General features: G+C 32.6%; 1 protein-coding gene across 2 annotated transcripts in view; it reads left to right on the top strand.

Moving 5' to 3' along the window:
* The window catches only part of LOC130449285 (uncharacterized), a 109,411-nt gene extending 88,942 nt beyond the window's left edge, over positions 1-20,469 (top strand). For both annotated transcript variants that reach the window (XM_056787006.1, XM_056787005.1), the window contains 6 exons: positions 2,709-5,182; positions 9,167-9,319; positions 9,377-9,548; positions 12,029-12,163; positions 13,331-13,571; positions 16,439-20,469. In XM_056787006.1, the coding sequence (XP_056642984.1) occupies positions 2,744-5,182; positions 9,167-9,319; positions 9,377-9,548; positions 12,029-12,163; positions 13,331-13,571; positions 16,439-16,892 (3,594 nt within the window). In that variant the 5' untranslated portion in view covers positions 2,709-2,743 and the 3' untranslated portion in view covers positions 16,893-20,469. The remainder of the gene's footprint in view (positions 1-2,708; positions 5,183-9,166; positions 9,320-9,376; positions 9,549-12,028; positions 12,164-13,330; positions 13,572-16,438) is intronic.
* The last annotated feature ends 2,203 nt before the right edge of the window (positions 20,470-22,672 follow it).

The following is a 22,672-nucleotide window of genomic DNA, read 5'->3' as shown; positions in this document are numbered from 1 at the left end:
CGTTTTTTTTTATTTGGCGATTTCAGGTTTCATCTACCCAATCGAAGCAAAAGTTCGATCCATGGTACTTAAAATGCATTTAGACGGCCCAGAAATTTTCATTCGAATAAGCTTTTGGTCCAAATTGAGCAAACGCGGCACTCAACACGTAGATAGTTTACCTATGTATAATTCTTCAGTCACTATATTCCAAGTGCATTCTTTTGATATTTCGATAGCCTCTTCTATCTCTCTAATCAGTTGATGAATTTTTTCGACGGCTCACTGGTTGTCTTGTATAGTACATTTTAGTTAACTTCGTAAAACGGGGAGAACCAATTGTAACACTATAGTTGTTATTTGTGTTGAGAATTCATAAAATAACTGTTCATTGTGAAAATAATGAAATCGTCTAACATATAAAGAAGTGGAACCAATTTTAAACAACGGGCGGCTTTTGGTTGCTGACTTCCAAAACCGTATTTACTTATTATTGAACAGGAAACTGAAAATAAATACAAGATAATAAATATTTTTTACACATTTAAACGTTACCGAGATATAGAACGAGTGATAAAAGTTTAGTCGTTTGTATGTTAACGATAAAGATAAATACATACTGAGAATCATGGTTAGACCCCTCAACCGCGTAATTACCGTCCGGAAGGCTCCTGATAAACGAAAGAAAGAAAAGAAAGCGGGCATGCACTGTAGGTGACTGCGAAGCTCTCACAATATACACCCCGCCATTGTTGACATTCATGCGTCAGTCGGCGTTGTGCTACAGCCACGTGAACATGTCCGCCATTATTGATCTGTGATTCGTTTTCTACAGGCTGAATGCCATAGTGCTGCAGAAATCCATCGGAGAATGAGTCGTTTGTATGGGGAAAACTTCATGAGTGATGGTGTTGTGCGTGATTGGTGTCGATTATGTCGAAAAGTAACCGTAAGTGTACCAATCTTTTGGAAATAAAATTATTGTTTTATATGAACTTGTCTTTTATTTATAGCCTATCGGAGGTTGAAAAAAAAGCGGCTCTCGTACAATAAATATATACCAAATCCATAAAATATTTCCTAGAAATAAGTAAATTCGATTAAATATAATTCTTCTTTGTTGAATGCTTTCGTGGATCCGTCCCTGTTTGTTTTCAACATTAGCCACATAACAATCATTTAAATGGTTTTTAGTTCCTTGAATAGAACCAGAACGTGCCTTAAATACACTGTCTGAAACGTAAATAATCTTTCAACAACTTTGTGTAGTGTCTACAATGTAGACTTGAAAAGGGTTATCAAATTCTCATGATTTTAGATCTAATTTACAGAATTGTTTTTTTCACTACTGGTTTTTAAAGCTTTATCCACTTTTATTGGGATAGAAACGTTGATCTCGTCTAGTCATTTTAAGAGAAGGTGTAGCCAAAAATCTAATCAAAACGTTTTTATTTCTTAAATTCGAAAGACGTTTAGTTTGTAGGGAATGTGGGTCTTTTTCCGTTTAGGCACAATTAAAAAAAATAACCCACCTATTATTAAACAAATATATCTTATGTCAAAGCTGTAGGCTTCCATACAAAAATTTGTTAACAATTAATGTAACCGCAAATGTAAATTATTATATTCTTTAATATTAAATGCATTTTTTAATACGCTTTTATTAGTTTCACCCGAAAGTTTGTATGTTTCTATCTGACTTTTTAGCTTTAATTTGAGCGATTAGATTTATTTTAAACTTTGTATATTTATCAAAGATTGACGACTGATCTTTCCTTTATTATTTTCATAATTCACCTGTTTAAGTAGAGCTGCTTCTTATAAATCTAAATTTAAATTGGAATTCGAAGATGAACTGATGCAACTAATATCACAATGAGTGGCTCGATCATCGTGTGATTAATTGCCCTTTTCCCAGTTTTCAAGCTTCACATTTAAAGGCCTTCAAAAATAACTATTCAACATCACTCATTTCAAAACTATTATTTTTTCTTGAACTTTTCCCTCTATCTGTGCCCAATCGGGTTTTGTTCCCAATTATTTGTTGGAGATCTAACCACTTTTTTTCTTTAATTTCTCTTTTCGGGCCCTTCAAATTTTCCATAATCACATTAAAATTCTCAATATATTGCACACTGCAACTTGCAAGTTGAATCTAAACTAAACTTTTAAGAATACACAACTTGGACTTCCTCACCTAATGGAAAAACCTAAAATTGTATTTTCGGTTGAATTTTTCCTGAAGAAATTCTTGGACATAAAATGAGACAAAATTTCGACTTTTATCGTAAAATGAACTTTACACTACCACTACATCAACACTCACAATTAGCCTGTACGTTTCGATAACCAAGTTATCGTCTTCAGCCACCTTCAGTCTCGTCTTCAGAGACTGAAAGTAAATTCAAGTTTACCTTTTGTGTTGGTGAAGTTGTAGTGTAAATAGTGTGTTCAGTATGAATATCACCGATAGTTTCAAAAATTCCAATTTAATATAAGGCCTTTGACCAGTCCAATCTTTTTTCCATTATTCTGTACAGCTTTGGAATATAAAAGACCAATAAAAGACGGAAACTTGTATTACCCCAGATATATTTATGAAAATTTTAGGAAATATTCAAATTATTCTGTAAAAATATATATAAAGACTATACTAAGTTTTGGATTAGAAGGTTGTATTACTATTTCATACATAAAAAAAGATTATAACAATATTTTTTTTGTTTCAGAACCCAATGAACTCAATTGGACCCATCACTATATAATGTCCTCAGCCATATGTCAAAACTTTGTACAAAACGCTTGGAAGAAAGAATTATGCTCCAATTGTTTCAAATCCAAAGATGAACACCAAGAAAAACCTAAACCCAAACCAGTTCAACTGATACCGAGCGATAAAGTTGAAGGAATTATTAAAAACGGCAAAACATCTAAATCAAAACAGTCTGTTTGCTTCCATAAGGAATTAACTAAAATTATAGGATACGGAGGCGAAGATTGGTGCTCCGATACTGAAGATAATGTCGATAATGAAAGTAGCGAAGACGACATTATCTTAGATTCAGATGATGACGATTCTTATAAAGAATTACAAAGAATTACTAAAGAAAATACCGATTTCAATACGGTATCTTTAAAAGATACCGAAGTTAAGAAATCTTATACTCAATTACTCCTAGGCAAACCATTGATAGATGCTTCCGGTAAGAAACAAACATTACTTGTATCCGTAACTCCATTCGGTGAAGATTCATCAACCGCAGTCAAAAAATTGAATACCAAGAATTTGTCTCATATACCCATAGCTAAAAATAACAAAGAAATAATTGCCGAAAACAAAACTAATGTTGTTCTTACTTCATATACTAAGAACGAGGAAGAAAAGACAACGAATGAAGAGAAATCGTTGCTGGATGAAATATCTGAAACTTTGGAAAATAGTAAAAACCCCATACAAATTATGGGAAATAAAAGAGCTCAAAAACAAGTACACATTAACATCATGGATTCAAATAAAGAAAATATAGAAACGATTGATAATGAAGTAGAAAATGAAGAAGAGAATATGACAAATAAAATTTTAGTATCAGAGAAAAAGATAAATTTATGTCGAACTCCAGCGTTAAAGAAAGACGTCGAAAAACCAGTAATTTATCAAACTTCAACAGCTAAAATCGAATTGATAAACGCGAAGAATCTTAAAATTAATAAAGAAAATATTAATAACGCTAAAGTTAAAAGCAGTGAAAAAATAACAACAACAACAACAGATCCAAAGAAAGATATAATAACCACTACTAATTTTATTAAAGCAGAAATTTTGCATTCCAAAGCAAATAATCCTGCTACTAAAATCATTAAAGACGAAATTAACACCAACGTGGCAAATTCCATAGAAAAAACTAATGATAGTAATACACACCCACCACCTCTTCCAGTTAAATATATACCTTTCTCGCAAACACGTGAACAAGCTGGTAAACCCGACGGTAGCGAGGATCCCGTTTCCACGGAACTACCTCCTCTACCTAGAACACCACCGCCTCCAATATTAGAATCACAAACTTCCTTTTTACACGGTATATCACCTCCTATATACGAAAAACCTAAAATACCTTCCAAACCAACCGGAGTGATATTAAGAAAATCCATTAACAACTCCCCGGTCCTAACTGTATATACAAAACCAAATGAAAAACCATCATTGGTAAAACAAGATTCCAATGATTCAGAATTAAAATCTAACAAGAGAAAAGCGCCGTTACCTCCAGAAGAGACTTATTCGAGAACATCCAGCGGAGACTCGACTAAAGATGACGATCCTATTTACGTATCAGCCGAGGTACTATCGAGAAAGTCGCTTTCCACGGATTGTTTAGCGGTAGAAGATAAAAGAAAAGAGAAAAATAAAGCTAGATTCTCGTTGAAGAAATTCCTCCGAATGGGTTCGAATAAAGATATATCGAAATTAAACCCCGAACTTTCTATAAAGCAAGAAGATTACAAACTCCAATCGAAACCACGATTGGTAATAGTACATCCCAGCGAACTGAACGGAACTAAAATTGAAGTTGTATCTAAACCGATTTTAGACCAAACGCTATGTCACGAATATAGCACCCCAACAGGTGATTACGAAACGTACAACTCATCTTTCTCCAAGGCGTCTAAACCGCCACCACCTCCAAGAAATTTCACCGAGAACAATACTAACAACAAACCGAATTTACCTACACCACCGAAATCCGTGGAAATTTTAAACAAACAAAGACAATTGATTCGAAACAATTCAAATAGTAAAAAACAAGAAACTGTTTATGCTAATATAGGAGAAGTCAGATCTTCCATAGTACCTAATAAACCCGTCAGAACGGCTAGTATGCGAGAAAGAGAAGCCGCTTTACAACAAAAACAGATAGAGAGAAAATTAGCTCATAATTACGAACCGATCGATATAAGAAAAGAGACGGAAAACGTTTACGATTACATCAATTCAACGAGATCTAGTTCGCCAGAATCCGAAAAGGGTAGTCCGAAAAGTAAAACTATTAGATTGGGTAAACGATCCGAGAGCAGCATAGACGTTTCTTCCGAGTACTACAAGTATGGTAACATACCTAGGAGTATGTCTTTAACGTATTGTGGTAGCGAAACAGAATCGGAGATTTATTCCCCATATAGTTTCTACGGAAGCGAATCTGAGGTAAGTTTTAGATTTTCAGTACTGATCTTATGATAAACCTATTGTAACAGTAAAACGCACGTTTCGGTTTCTAAATATAAACTGACTTTTATTATCTTCATTGTAAATACATAAAGGCACAAAACAGCCCCCCTAAGAAGAAGAAGGGTACAAGGGTCTTGTGATACATATTATGGTGGTATCTACATTGTTGTCAGATCTTTCCATTAATCTTATGTTCTCTATACCTAAATGCCATAATACATTTAGGTGGCTATTGACTACTACAATAAAAAAGTTGAAGTTTCAATAAATTATTATTGTTGGTGTTTATTGAAAGTCACAATGGATCGTTTATTTGAAAAAGAAACGATTTTAATGATATTAGAATATGGTGATAGGCGTAGAAGTCAACAAGAAACGTGTAGTATTTTTAATAATTTATATCCTAACCGAAATCCCATAACTAGATCTAATGTCATTGAATTAGTAAAAAAATTTAATGAAATTAGTTCAGTAGGCGAACTAATACATCCGAAAGGATACCAAGCTTAGGATCTATAAGACTTGTATCAGGCCAATCATGACATACGGAATAGAAACCAGAGAGGAAACCAACAAAACGAAAAGCATGCTTCGGATAGCCGAAATGAAAACGCTTAGGAAAAACAAGAGTAGATCGAATCAGGAACACAGGGAACAATGTGGAATGCAAGACATCGTAAGATGGGAAGATACTGGTACGCCCACGTGAGAAGAATGGAAGATAGTAGACTGCCACGCATCGTACTTGAAGGAAAACCAATAGGGAAAAGAAAACCCGGACGACCACCTAAGAGATGGATGGACAGCTGGCAGTCTACCTCCCAGGAACTGATTCAGAGGAACCTGCGAAACTAACAGATCATGAGATCTTAAAAATGAAAAAGAAGAAGTTCAGTAAAAGATTTATCCAAATCCGAACGCAGAAAAACTGTGTCAACTGAAAACAAATCTTTAAATGTTTGTGTTTTGTTAGAAGACGATACAAACTTGAGTACTAGACAAATATCCAGGAAATTTGATATTTCGCTAACATCCGTAGTGAAAATTTTACGTGATAATAAATTCTATCCATGCAAAGTAACGTTCGTTTAAGTGTTGTCGGATGACGTGAAGAGTTTGCAGACCTAATGATGGAAAAATGTTACAATCAAAACGATCCAAATGTTTTAAGTAATGTTTTGCGATGAGGCCACTTTTTGTATTAATGGATACATAAATTGGCATAATTATAACGAGGCTATACGTTAAAATTTTCCTTTTTGCGAGACGAAACGAGACTTTTTGACAGTCTCGTCTCTAATCTAGCTAGAAAGTCTCGCAATAGTAACCCAGACAAAATGGCAAATATTGATTGAAGTGCATTCGATTCGGGAGAAGTGATGACATGCATAAGTCGTCTCCTGAAACCCCAGCCAAATATAGTCATTTCCTGAGGTCTTTCGAGGGAACTGAACACTGCGAGATACCAATATCGTTTTAATAAGCTTGAATAGATATGAATTTACGGGGATCAATGCAGCATGAATCCCACTGATTGGGGATAGGAACTAAAAGAACAGCATTTAGTCCGCATCAAAATGATAGAATTGCTTGGCCCTCCGAGCACCATGAATATTTTGCGGATGCAAAATCGATTGTGTAGTATCGCTTGCAGAAATTAAAAAATTATTCTGCCAAAACAACTGCAGACGAAAAAGTTATAGCTGCACTCCTTAATAATGAGAACTACGTATACTCTTTCTGTCATGATTTCCACGGTGAGTTACCTCAAAAACCCCCAGGATATACACCACCAGTCAGAATTTGTGTGTTTATAATTGTTTAGTTTAAAAGTTTCAGTTCTGTTCTGAATAATCAGTACTGATTTTATGATAAACTCCCGTAGAATTGAAACTTTATAGTCGAAGTCGAAATTTTTCGTACAGGGTGGACAACTAAAAACTGCCGTCGGTTATATATCTGGAACGGATTATATTGCAGTTTCAGGGGAAAAATTATAACAAAAGTGGCCCCGAGAAACGTGTGGAATTTACTTTCAGAACATTAGGTTCACAACAAGAGTGCTTATTTGACGGTATGAAATTGAAAAAATAAAATTTTCTAAAATTTACCTAAGTAAGGCCCAATTTTACAAGTTTAGACCTCGAACGTCGGTTTAAACTATAGATATCGTTTTATAGATGGCGTTTACTGCTAAACTTTGGTTTAAACGTTACCGGCGGTCTGTTGATAGTTTAAACTTCAGTTTAATATAAAACGGAAAATCCGAACCTAACTTTTTCAAATTGTTTACATTTTCACAATATTATAAAGTATTTTGATAAAATAATTAAAGATTTTGCATTTTAAATTCGATGAAGTTAACAATAATGATGATGAAAAAATTATCGACAATGTTCGACGCGACGAGAAAACTAAAAGTTATTCGTTCTAGAGCAAATCTGTCCCGTATTTTTTAACTTTGTTGTAATTCTATCAAAAACATGACCGCTTTGTTATTTTCATCATTAAATTCTCTTATAGCATTATTTTTCTGTTCTTTGTTCATTTTTGTTTATACTTTCTTAAACAATTCAACTTAGGAACAAATTTCGAAAATATTTTGGTTATATGTGAGTGAAGTGTGAGTGAAAATCATACTTTAACCTTAAGTTATATCCAGTTTTACTTTACGTTGTAAAATTGGCCCTCAGGTAGGTAGTAGGGGAGAGTGGGAACCTTGTCATGAAAAAAATACCTTTAAGTCCGGTTCTGCTTAGCCGATTGTTATAAACTTAATGCTGTTTGAAAGAACTTGTGTCCAGCACTACAAAATATATGAATTCTAACCAATTTAATTAGCAACGTGAATGCTAACTAATATTAAGAAATGAGAAAACGAAATTTTTCTTCGTTTAACAGTTAATGGAGGAAGATATTTAGATTTTTTAAAAAACGAATCGCCACTTGTTTTAGAAGACATACCCTCAGCCATTCATCGTGACATTTTCTTACAGCATGATGGTTGCCTGCCACAGTATTCCATATATGTTTGGGATTTTATAGATCAGACATTCCCTGATAGGTAGATAGGACTTGGAAGTTTATTTGGCCACCCAAATCTCCAGATTTTTATTTGTGGTGCCGAATAAAAAATCTCGTTTATACCAATGGATCCACAACAAGAGTTATTATTTAAAGAATAGGATAGAAAATACGAAGTGGTACTAATTACGTGGTTAGTTATGTTAATTACCCCAAAGAATGGTTTTATCAAGGTTTCAACGAGCTTGCTGAACGTTGTATTAAAACCAAAGAATACGATTAACTTTATTTTCGAATATTTAATATTTGATAACCGATATTATTTACGGTACACCCTCAATATTTGTGTGTTTTATTTAAAAAGAAAACATAAAAAAGTTGCGAGACTCTTGCGAGAGACATGAGACGAGACGAGACTCACCACTTTTTTGTAAGACAAGACATTGCGTCTTGTAGGCAACATTAACCTCAACCTGAAGATGTCAGCACTTATCATTAAGAGTTGAGACTCCTTCAGTAATGTCAATGGGACGTTTTGAACACCCACCATATATTCCCAGAACTAGTACCGAGTGATTTTCATCTTTTTCCTGAACTGAAGCAGTTGCTTTTGCATGGCTGCGCTTCCAAACTGACGTAGAGCTCAAAGAATTCCGTCACATTTTATGAAGAGGGTATTGCAAAGCTTGTTCACAAATATGACAAATGCCTTAATCATCAAGGTGAAATAAGCTATGTTGTACCTTACTTTAGTTAATAAAATGTTTTTTGTATAATCATCCATCTTTTTTTAACAGTCCAGCGGAGGTTGAAAAAAAAAACAACCCTCGTATACTCTGTCTGTCTGTCGTAAAAGCAAACATTGTTGAGGCAATTATTATTTTTAATCGATAGACGCCAAAAACGACAATATTTATTTTTCTTAATTCTATTAAGGTGACTGAAGATGACCATGATTGGATCCAGAACGGTCGTACGCATAAATTAAGATCGAGAAAGGGTAGAAGTATAGTTCATAAGAATCTCGAAGACAATTATGGGGCTGTTGTGGTTGCTAATCACGAAGCTTTGGCACAAGTACTGGAAAATGTAAGTGGATAACACATGCTGATTATTGAACCTATATATTATCATATTTTTTGACAGATTCAACAAATAAATCACATTCAACCAGCACTCAGAGGATTGAAAACAGTATCGAATTTGAGATGGACTGATTTTTCTATTAAATCCACCACGCAACCAGTCCTCGTCGGTACAAGAGTATTCCATCAAGCATTATGGGGTACACACCATGTGACTCTATCGATAACGGCAGGTAAGTAAAATTTAAAAAAAAAAATTATTTACCTGTTTTTATTTGATTGTTCTGTATTAAGTGATTTCTGGAAAGTTTAAAGATGTTCTGGGTTTTTTTCTTAGATACTTATCTGTCTGGATCTTTCTGGGAATATTGTAACAATTTGTTGAAAGTTTGTTGAGGTTCTCAGTTTTTTTTTCTAGAGAGGAAGAGGAATTTTTCAAAAGTTTATAGATGTTTTAGTTCTTTCTGTGAAAATGAAATCTCTTCCTCGTCCTAATAATTTCTCAAAATATTAACATTAACAACTCAAAATTAACAATCTCTTAATCTCTAAAGATTGCTGATGTTCTGTATCTTTCTGAAAAAAGGATAATTCTAAAGAAATTTTAAGATTTTTTTTAAATTTTGCCGATGTTCTGGATATTTCTGAGGAAATTCTAAAACTTTCTCAAAAAAGTATTTATGTTCTCTGACTTTTTAAAAAATTTTATCAATTTCTTTGCTGATGTTCTAGATTTTTTTAGAATTTCTCGAAAGTTTATTGATGTTCTGGATATTTCTGTGAAAATTCTAAAACTTTCTCAAAAAAGTTTTTATGTTCTCTGAATTTTTAAGAAATTTTATCAATTTCTTTGCTGATGTTCTAGACTTTTTTAGAATTTCTCGAAAGTTTATTGATGTTCTGGATATTTCTGTGAAAATTCTAAAACTTTCTCAAAAAAGTTTTTATGTTCTCTGAATTTTTAAGAAATTTTATCAATTTCTTTGCTGATGTTCTAGATTTTTTTAGAATTTCTCGAAAGTTAATTGATGTTCTGGACTTCTCTAACTTTATTATTTTCTTTGCTAATTTTCTAGTTATTTTTGAGAAAATTATTACTGTTATGAATCTTTTCAAGAAAACTCTAGGTACTTCAGAGAAAATTGTCCATATTTTGAAGTTTTCTTAGAAAATTATAATTTCTCGATGTTTAATGATGTTCTGCAAGTATCGAAATAATTTAGAGAAATTTCTATAATTTATTCGATGTTAGTATCTTTCCGAGAAAATTCGAACATTTTCTGGAGTTTTCCGAGATAATTGAAACATTTTTTCGATAATTAATTGATGTTTTGAGCCTTTTAGAGAAAATTATAGCAATTCCTGAGAAATTCAGTTTTCTCATAAATTACTATCAGGAGTTTTCTGACATAATTAGAGCAAGCTGTCGAACATTTGTCGATGTTCTCGAGTTTTCCGAGACAATGAGAGCATTGCTTCAAAAATTTGATGATTTTTGGCTTTTCCAAGAAAATTTGATTTTTCAAAGCCTGCTAAAGCTCTGGATCCTAACCATATCTCGAAAATTTGCCGTTGTTCTGATCTTTCTAAGAAAATTTTAACAATTTCTGAAAAGTTTTTTAATATTCTCAGTATTTCAAGAAAAAATTCTAGCATTTCTCGGAAGTTTATTGAAGTTCTGGATTTTCCTGCGATAGACAATTCTAAATCTCGAAGATTTATTGATGTTTTGGGCCTTTCTAAAAAAAATTCAACACTTTCCTCAAAGTTTGCCGATATTCTAAACATTATTAAAAAAATTATACGAATTTTTTTAAAAATTATTGAGGCTCTGATATTTTTACGAGAATTAGAATAATAACTTCAAAGCTTATTGATGTTCTGGCTCTTCCTGAAAGAATTTCTCTGAAATTTTTATCAGGTTCAGTGCCTCCCTTACTATTTATCAAATTCTGTATAATTCCGGATCTTTTTGAGAAAATTTTAGTGATTTCTTAATTCTTTAGTCCTTTTTGAGAAAATTAATCGGTAATTTTTTTCTAAATACTGGACCCTTATCAGAAAATGTTACAATGATCCTTGATGTTTTGAGTGTTTCTGTAAGAATTAGAGCAATTTCTTGTTGATATTCTAGACCTTTCTAAAAAAATAGAGCAGTTTCTTAAAATTTCACTGATGTTCTGAATATATTTCAGGAAATTTAGTGAGTAACGCGAAATTTTATTGATCTGGATATATCAGAAAAATTTGTGGTAATTTTTTAGATTTTCCAGATAAAATTTATGGGTTTCTCAAAATTTTATGATATTCTGGATACTACTATGAGAAATTTCTCTGAAATTTATATCAGGGTCAGTGCCTTCCTCACTATTTACCGAAGTTCTTAATTCTTCACTCCTTCTTGAGAAAATTGGACAGTTTTCACAAAATTTATTGATAATTTTATAGTCTGGACCCTTATAAAAAATGTAACGAGGGTCCTTGATGTTTTGAGTCTTTATTCTTTATGTGTTCTGCACATTTCTCAGACATTTAACAATTTCGTTAATGGGTTTTTTTGTAAAAATTGTAACTATTCCAAAATTTTATTGATGTTCTTGATCTATTCAAGAACATTCCATCGACACTATTGATCTGGTTAGATCTAGCAATGTCTCCTGATGTTCCTGATATTGCTATTATGTTTATTAATTATTTGATATATCTTTTTCAGGTACTACTACATCTAGCACCATGCCATTGGGTACTTTCAATTTAACACCAATTATTGAATTTAGTGATCTTATTCCTAGTATTTATTTAACTCAAACGGATACTAGTAAAGAGGACGATAATAAACAAATACAAGGTAATTTAAATTGGATTGCATTAAAATTGTCTTTAAAATTATTGCATATTCTTATACCATAAGAGTCTTCTTCATCAATGGAACAATGACCAACAATCTCCACAGTACACATTATCGATTTGAATCCCATTCCTTTGCATTTCTTCTTCCAAGTTATTAGAGCTTCTGAAACTTATATTTTGAAAAGTGTTGGGGAGATGTATCCATCCTTGTCTCATGCCTTTGTCGACTGCTATGGATTTTTACTTCTGTTTTGGATGGCCTTTGTGAGATTATAATTAATTGCGAGCTGGCATTCTACCCAATAAATAAAATTGGCAACTTATTCACTCATATCAAAGACAAAACACCTAAACTTCAGCATCTCTATGTGAGTTATAGAATAAATTATTCGGACTGCAATAAGAGTTACATTGGTAAGACGACACAGTACTTGAAATCCAGAATATACCAGCATGAATATGATTGTCGAGAACGTAATAAGAACAAAAAAGATAAAACAGCTTTGGCCCAACATCATTTCACCGATGGTCACAACTTTAATTTTATGATGTGAAAATTCTGGATAAGGAACATAATTATTTAAAAAGAATTATCTGTACGGCAACTAGGGGGGCCCCATAGCCGTTTCATACTCCCCTCAGTTTTAGAGCGTTTTCTGATGCATAGAATCGATTTTTCGTGGGTGCTGAGCCTAAATCCGGTCGAGTAATTTAGAAGGAACAATTTAATTTTTTATAAAGCTATAAATCTCAAAGAAAAAGAGATATGAAAAAAATTTTCGAATACAAAAGATTTGTTTTAAAAAGATCTACAAAAAAGGTCTCTACGTTTTTTGCAAAAAATCAATACTTAAAAAGTTATCGTCAATATAATGCGAAATTATTGCAAAATTGATGTAGTAGACGTAGCTCATTTTGCACATCAAAACTTAATCTATCCAATAACTATCTATGTATTTGATGAGTTGTATAATTTATTTAAATTCTTCGATGAGATAATTAGACTAATTATCTCTTGAAACTTGATGATATTCTAGGTTTTCTGAGAAAATTCTAGCATTACCTCATTAGATTGATTATGTTCTGAGATTGCTGAGATTTTGTTGATGTTATGCGTTTTTCTAAGTTCATTCTAGTAATTTTTCTCATATTTTTATTTTATTAGCAACTGCTCAAGTGTTACCATATCTTCAAATCAATACTATACAAACTTACGGTGAAATCTTGAGGACTAAATCACAAGAAGAAAGTTGGAGAGACTCAAACTTTGTAATGCTGCAATTAGTTAATGCACTGAAAACGATACAAGCACAAGGAATCGAAGAAGTACCCTTATCTTTACATACATTCGTGCTATGCAAAGATATGGATAAAGAAGGTCACCATAGACTTTGTGTTCTACAAGGGTAAGTTTTTTTTCATATCAAATTAAAAACTCCCATCCATAATTTTTGAAAATTATTATTTTATCAAATATTTACGGCAATGTTATTCCGCCTAGTTTTCTATTTAAACCCATATAAGGCTTCAAACTTAAAATTCACTTAACCTTGAATAATTTGCGTGAACTGTCTATGTTACTGTGTTAAACACATCTGCGTGAACCGTCTATAAAAAATATTTATTTGTGCTTTGTAGACTATATAAAAAATTCATCTGCATAAACTGTCTATAAAAAGGGTGGTATGTGGTTCCTACTAAAATAACAGTGTTATTTATACTGAGTTACACAGTTCAATAACCTTTTTCATCATATATCCATGGTTATAAAAAGAATGACAACAATGGCAAAAATAGAGCTGTTAATAGAGAACTTTTAGGTTATGTTCCAAAAATATTCATCAACCAAATACATATTAAAAGCGTAATTAAAGTAAAGAAGAAGATATTGTTTAAAATAAAAGTAATGGAAAGCAAGCTTTTTAAGAAACTAAAAAGATATGGTAGGTAGGTAGGTAATTACTCAATATATATTTCAATGCATCACAAAAAGAACTTTATTTTCCCATAGATGAAAGCCTGGGTTTAAGAAGAGATGAGAAAAGGTCACATCATATTTAACGATTCAAAATATAAAATAAAACATAGAAATTATTCTCCTTAGGAATAGTAAAGCCACACATAATGAAACTAGTAAAATATCTATGTTTGCGAAAAATACTGCCAAAATTTTCACATGGGGCTTTCACCAATAAATAAAGTGGTTTATGGGATGTAGGTCAAGGTCTATTGCTGCCTTCATCAGAGTTACTTTCATTGAAGATCATTTAGAGCTTGCCATCCAGTTCTAAAATACTTATGGACTCTAGTATCTGGACTGGTTTCAAGGTCACTTCTTCACTCACTCTTACAAATTTCCCGTTGAAAGCATTTTCTACATTGGTTTGTAACGACAAGGCAGGTAATCTTCCTCATAGAGTCTGCATTTGACAATGTCTACTGGACTCGGTTTAATCAGATGCTTCCTGAAACGGCAATACCAAAACCCTAGAGAAATCACTTAGTAATTGTTAGTAATAAACATATGTGCCCAGGAGTATTTTTATAGAAACCTCTCTGAAAATCACATTCTTTTGGACAGCCAAGCGGCTTTGAAGGCACTGAAAACTATTGAGTGCTCATCCAAACAACGTGGTAGTTTAAACAAATCACCAGAGTATATCGAGCAACGAGGAAGCAAACAGCTTTGTCGTAAAATGCGGAATGACTCAATGTTTTGGACCAGCATCTTACTGTGATGTCTCATTAATAAATATCTTAACGATTGTCTAAAGGATCAGATGGAGTTTCACTGAAGAAACACTCCAGGCCTAAGACAATCCAAAATATTCATAACCATTCCAGGTAAGACGTCTGAGGAACTTCTTGAGGTGCCCAAAAACGACATTAAACTAGTAGTCGGTTTTTTGGCAGGTCACTACTCCGTCAAATACCACCTTAATATGTTAGGTATGGCAGAGAATGACTCATAGAGCTCATTTCAACGAAAGGCTCAGTTACCTTGAAGGAGTAGTGCTAAAACCGTGGGAAGTGGGTCAAAAGACCCCAAAAAAATATCTTCCTCTGGAGCAGTCTACGTATTTTGTATAATAGAATCCAGATATTTCTTAAATCTCACATGATCAAAATTTCGAAGGAACTTTTTGTAATTATCTTCTTTCGTATGAAGAATCTAGGAGCTTTAGGTATATAACTTGTCAAAGTTTTATATAAAATGACTTGGGGAAAATGCTACCGTCTTCCAAGCCGAGGTATTCGCTGTATTGGAATGTGGACACGCGATACTCAATCGATACCATACAAACACAGTAATCTCGATATGCTTAGATAGAAAATCCGACAAGAACTTGTGAGGGATGAACGCAGGATGCAGCACATTTGGGTGCCCGATCACTCGGCCGAAAGCAATGGATAAAGAGGATTCGCTTGCAAGGTTGGGATTGGCAAATGCACCATTGAGCCCAGAACTTATTCTTGGTGTAGCTTAAAGTGTGGCCATTGCGTTTCTCAGCAGTCTGTTTGCAAAGCAGACTCTATGGAGGTGAATAGACAATTAAATAAACGAAATTCGATTGGTGACTGGACTTTTAACCAAACACGGTAATCCAAGAAGCCATCTCGATACTATCGGCATCACGGACGACTTGGAGTGCCGCTGGTGCATGGATGAAGAAGAAACTACAGACCACGTCATCTGTTAGTGCCCAGCACACACTCAGGCGCAGTTTAAACATTTGAGCAAACCTCAAAACTTGCCTGGTGACATCAAAAGGCATAAAATAGTCCAAATATGACAATAGTTGTTGGAAGTGTCAGAAACAGTGTAGAGAGCAAGGAGCTTTCATTGAAAGTGCTTGATAGTACCATCTTCAAAGGACGCTAGTTCTCTCAGGGAGACATTTGGATGAAGTTGAATTAGATTAGATCTAAAATCATATTTAATATCTGTAGTTTACGTTTGTTAGAAGAGTATCTAGATACACTTTATAGAGAAATTTTATAGTTTGTTCTTTTAATATTAATTGCATAATAAAATACATGAAAATATATTAACAAGTGTATTATTGTATCAAATTAAAAGACTAATCGACATATTTGTTGCATCATGCTGATACATCCCAACCACATACAAAACCTGTAGACATAGTTTGCTCTACTACCCGTACGAAGCGGGGACAAGTCACACCTCTTTATATGTTAAAGGAAATTATTTAATTGATTATATGCTTTAGTAAAAAATTCCGTAGAAATTTAAACTTCTTTATATTTTCAGCATACCGATGGATGTGGCTACAAAAACCAATCAAGAAAAACACGGCACGCTGTGTACGTGTGCTTTGAAAGCTCTGAACCTTCTGCAGCCGTCTCCCAAAATAACGCCGCTACTACAATCGCTGCTTAGCAACGAACGCGCTGTTTCATTGACACAAGTAAAAAGCGTTCTCGAATTTTCATTATGGGGGCCATCGGACGTTTCGTTGGGGAGTACAATTAAAGAGAGAGAACTGGCGCTACAGAGATGGTTGGATTTGCAACGAGCAACTGTTCTGCACGGATTAGTGTGTACTAGAGTACAACTGACGGTTTACGAAGAATGTCATTTGTTATTTTTGGTTAGATCGAATGCAAGAATGATGTGCGATGCTTCTTTATTAATAGAATCTAGTAACTTGAAACATTCTGTGGGTTTCAATCAAAACAGAATGGAGAAATGTTTGGGTGCATAAGTTTTGTTTTTCTCATTGTATATATCCGTTTAATTTGTGTTTTGATAAGGTATTGTATGTAGTGATACAGTAGATAAAATGAAGTAACCATCTTTAACATTTAATCAAACCGTATGTCGAACTCAGTCTACTTCAATTGTTATATTTCTATAATACTTTGTATATGCTAACTATTGCTCTATTAAGTTTCAAATTAACATTTGAACGTTCCTTTCTTTCATTTTTTATTAGGTTCTCTATGGCCATTTAATTAATATTTTACTATCCTAAAATGTCTATCAAATTATCTATTATGTGAAATAGAAATTGAAATACCTACAAAAAATTTACAGAAAAATTTAAAGTATATGGAATAATGAATTTTAACAAAAATCGGAGTCCAAAAATAAATCACTAGGAGTATGGTAAAATGATCGAAAGATCCAAAAGCAATAAGATACGAATTGGAACAAATAATAGACAAAGTAATCGAATTTTGTTGGTATATGTTTAGACGCCAAATTTCCCTATTATTACTTTCTATCTCTTTAAATCAGAACCCTATTCCCTATGCATTCTTCTCTCAGTTTGTTGATTTTGTGTTTTCCTTACCTATTCTATATTACCAAATAGATCTGAGACAAAGTAGTTTAAATGTACTATTTTATAACCTATCATAACCTAACCTTCAAGTAATTACCATCGTCTAGATCTGAAAGATCTTGAGTTTCCTTTCACTTCCCTGTTATAACATGGTATTTCCTTAAATTAGTTCGAATGTACTATTTCCATGATCACATTGGATTATATTGAATTGTATCATTCACTAGCACATTGAGTCGTAAAGAACGATATCTTCAATCAATTTTACAGTTTTTTCTATTAGTTCGCCTTCTCCATACAAAGTATGCACTTCCTGCTATTTCTACTTTTCGTCCTATAGCTTCTCCCTGGCTCTAGTATATTTTATTTTCATCTAAGAACATGTCCTAAGTACCATATTGTCTTTGTCAACTAACAAATTTCTGATTTCCCTTATAATTTCCTCAATTCTATATCTGCTCATATTCTCTGCTTTTTACTTCTAATCCTTCAAGGATTATTTTAAGCATTTATTTACCAATTTGTTAATTTTATGTGTTTGATACCTACTAGTAATTACCATTGTCTAGATCTGAGAGTTCTTACGTTTCCTTTCATTTTTCTGTTATGACATGATATCTCCTTAAAGTAGTTCAAATGTACTGTTTCAAAGAATACATTCGAATATATCTATTTGTATTATTAACCAGTACTTTGATTCTTATATTACCATGGTTTCAAGTCAAGTTTGCCTTCTCAATTCATAGTATACACATCCTGCTAGGTCTACATTGCCTCCTATAGCCTTTTCCTGATTTAAGCATATCCTTTATTCATTTTACAACCTGTCCTAACCACAGTAGTTTAACTGTTTCAATCAACTGATCAATTTCTGATTTCCGAAGTTCCTCAATTCTATATCTGTTTTCTACATCTAATTCTTCAAGGATTATATTAAGCATTCTTTTTGCCAATTTGTTGATTTTATACATACAAATAATTACCATCGTCAAGCTCTAAGAGATCTTAAGTTTCCTTTCATTCCCCTTATGACATGATATCTCCTTAAAGTAGTTCAAATGTACTGTTTCAATGAACACATTGATTATATTGATTTTTATTATTCACAAGCACTTTGAATCTCAAAGAACCATATCTTCAATCAATTCTCCACGTTTTTTATAAGTTCACCTTCTCGATACAAAGTATCCTCTGCCTGCTATTTCTACTTTTCGTCCTATAGCTTCTTCCTGGCTCTAGCATATTTTATTTTCATCTAACATGTCCTAAGCACCAGATTGTCTTCACCAACTAACCAATTTCTGATTTCCCGTATAATTTCCTCAATTCTATATCTGCTCATATTCTCTGCTTTCTGCTTCTTCTTCAAAGATTTTCTTAAGCTTTTTTCGTACTAATTTGTTAGTTTTGTTTTCCTTACCTACTCCGGAGATGGTGAGGAGTTTCCTTCCAACTTGTATCAACTTATTGTTCAATTATTTCAAGGTATTCCATTTCATTAACCTTCTTTAACCTGCTTGGTTTTGATTTTTATTTTGTTTAGATTTGACACTCCTGTTTGTTTATTCAATTCTCATTAATACAAAAAATTATTTAAATAAGTAAAATTTACATCTAAAATTCATTTCTTTTTATCATTCTCTCGCACATTGAGATTTGTTGAAAAAATTGCTGATAAACAACAAACTTTTTCGATGTTTTCTCCTTCTTTATTGGAATGATTTCAACTTCCACTTTTAATTGATATGCTTTAGCATTCATCCTTTATATTTATATGGTTCATGACAATATTATTTATTCTGGTGAAGTTAGCGCCATCTAACATTAAAGAAAATGCACAACTAACACAGGCACATCACTATGAATTACCATCCAAAAGTAGTACTACAAATATGACATTATTTCCTTTTGCCTCATTATTGACAACTTAATTCTAAACCGAAAATAAAAAATCATCTAAATGAACCGTCTATAAAACAGTATGGTTTCTATTTGAAACATCCTGAATTCTTAACAGGGAACCTCTAGGATATGTATAAAAACATTCACTATAACCAAATTACTTAATCAAAATGTTAAAGTAAAGAAAATTAGATTGTCATCTGCGTGAACCCTCTATAAAATAGATGGATTGTGGTTTCCAATAGGACAACCTTTGGAACACAGACCTTTTAATAAATTTGAAAAACACTCATGTATTTTTACCACCAAAACATTTGTGTAATGTGAGTGAGCTAAAGAACAGGAGATGGTCATCTGCGTGAACCATCTTTAAACTAAAGTGGTTTGTGGTTTCTAATGAGATAACCTTGGAGATCTTTTATCAGAGTACCTCTAGAATATATTTGAAAAACACTCATGTAATTCTACAACCAAATTTTTTATTCAAAATGTTGTGGAGGTAAGTAAAATGAAATTGTCATCTGCGCGAAATGTATAAAAAATAAATGGTTTGTGCTTGTTAGACTGAATGAAAAATTCATCTGCATGAACCGTCTATAAAATAAGTAATGTGTGATTTCTAATAGAATAACCTCGGAATGCAGACCTCTTCAAAGGGAACCTTTAATATTACTTGAAAAACATAAATGTAGTTCTACAACATACTTGTGAAATTTAAGTGAGCTAAAGAAAAGGAGAGTGTCATCTGCGTGAACCGTCTATAAAAAATAAGTTATTGTGCTTGGTAGCCTAATACAAACCAATCAGGAATAACTTTCAAGTAATAAAAAATATTTCTACTATGAATACATTTCAAAGTGGCTTGTATCAAATAATGATTTATGAGGCCTTTCGGTACTTTTTTTGCAATATTATAACCTAATCAGGATATTAAAGTGATTACTTTGAAAGGTAGTTACTGCCCATAAGTGGTGGTGTAGCGATTTTACAAATTATTATATTTTTGTTTAGTCTTTGAATGATTTACATCACAATATAAATATATATATATATATATATATATATATATATATATATATATATATATATATATATATATATATATATATATACATTAATCTTTGAAACGTTCTGAATTAATCATTGTTAGCATAATTTATATATATATTCTCTTTGAAAATTTGTTTATGTACTGTTAAAGTTGTAAATATGTCATGATTGTCTCTCTACTGCCAATTTATAAAATATTTTATATCGATTGTTGTAATCATTCTAGTACATTTTTAAATATATTTATTGGTTATATAGTTGGTAGTTTTTTTCAACCCACAATATAATTTTTTAATTAGTCTCGACTTACCTTTCAGGTGGATTGTTTTAGTATTATCATCAACCTCACATTCTAAAACTTCTTGAATACAGAAAATGATATACAAACAGAAAACCAGAGTTTTTGAAGACTTAGAATAGAAATGAGTGGAGAAGAAGAGTTGGAGAAACAGAAAAATTATGATACTGGCAACAATTCGGGCGAAATTGTGTCCAACAGCATATGCTAGAGCAGTTTTTGTACCTCTTCCACTTTTTTCAGTATAAGTTTGAACTGGGTATTCTAACACATTATTTTTGACAGTGTCATCAGTGTTACAAAAATTTTACGTGACCAATTTTTCTGTTAAACTTGGTGGATCCGTTTTTAGAAGATCGAGAAATTGCTCGAGAAGACCCTCAACTTCAAAGACTGAAGAAAACGTTGAACTAGGGCTCTTGTAATATAAGAATGTTTTAACAAAAAATGTGATGAGTGAACAGAAATTTGAACATTACTGTATAACAAACAAATCGTTCGATTTGATTTGTGCCAAAAAACGTCACATCTAAACAGAAGAAGAATCTAAGATCTTAAGGAGAAGAATCTATGACTTTCTTTTCCACAAAATAGGAACATGTCTTAAGAAATTGTTATTTTGAAACCCTGAGGAATATTCAAAATATTCACCAACCAGTTGCAAATAGTGCTACTACTCTGCCAGTGTATAGCTATCCAAGAAAATTGCTTTCCATGAAATTAAATCATATAGTAAAAGGATTTTATTTTGGAACCCTAGAGAACATCCAAAAGATTCGACCTACCAGTTGAAAACTTCCAGTATTGGTACCAAGAGAAAAAACACCTATTTCCCCGGCGCATAGCTGTCCAAGGAAACCATTTTGAAGGGGATAATATTGCTGTTTAAGGAAAAGTAACAATTTTAGTGCATGAAATATTATATTCTTCACACACTTCCTGCCATGTTGACAAATGAGAGGTCTCGTCAGAGAAGAATATCTTTAACAAAAAGTATGATGAATGTACAATAATTTAAATACTTTCACTGTACATCAAATTTGTAGAAGACATGGACGAGCAAAATTTGTGTTCAAAATGTTTCCGAAAAACGTCACAACTAAACAGAACATGTGGTTCGATCTTGTATGGAGGATTAGAAATATCCAAGGATCCTTATGACTTTTCTTTTCATAAAATTGAAACATGTCTTAATGGGACTTTATTTTTAAACTCTAGAGAACGCCCAAAAGATTGACCTACCAGTTGCAAGCTATACAAGTTGAAAACTTTTAGTATTGGTACTAAGAGAAAAAACACCTACTCCCCCGGTGCATAGCTGTCCAAGGAAACCATTTTGAAGGGGATAATATTGCTGTTAAAGGGAAAGTAAGAGTTTTGGTGCATGAAATATTTCTCATATACTTCCAGTCACGTTGCGAATGAAAGGTCTTGTCTGATAAGATCATTTTCAACAAAAGGGATGATTAGTGTACAGATATTTCAATATTTTCACTGCACATCAAATTTATAAAAGACATGGATGAGCAAAATATGCGTCTTAAAATTGTTCTGAAAAACGTCACAATTGAACAAAACGACTAAAGATTAGAAATATCCAAGGATCCTTGTGACTTTTTTAGAAACTGAAACATGTCTTAAATGGACGTTATTTTGGAACCCTAGAAAACATCCAAGAGATTAACCTACCAGTTAAAAGCTATACAAGTAGTTGAAAACTTCAAATATTGGTACCAAGACAAAGAACATCTATTCCCCCAGTGTATAGTTGTCCAAGGAAACCACTTCGAAGGAGATAAATTACTTTTTAAGGAAAAGTAAGAGTTTTGACGAATTAGGGATTTTGTCAGATAAGACCATCTTTAACAAAAAGAATGATGAGTGTACATAAATTTAAATACTTTCACTGTACATCAAATTTATAGAAGATATGGACATGTAAAAGATG

Source organism: Diorhabda sublineata, chromosome 10 (genome assembly GCF_026230105.1).
Source record: "Diorhabda sublineata isolate icDioSubl1.1 chromosome 10, icDioSubl1.1, whole genome shotgun sequence".
Classification (NCBI taxonomy): Eukaryota; Metazoa; Arthropoda; class Insecta; order Coleoptera; family Chrysomelidae; genus Diorhabda; species Diorhabda sublineata.
Note: the sequence above shows the minus strand (reverse complement) of the source record. Positions and strands in the feature narration are given on the sequence as shown.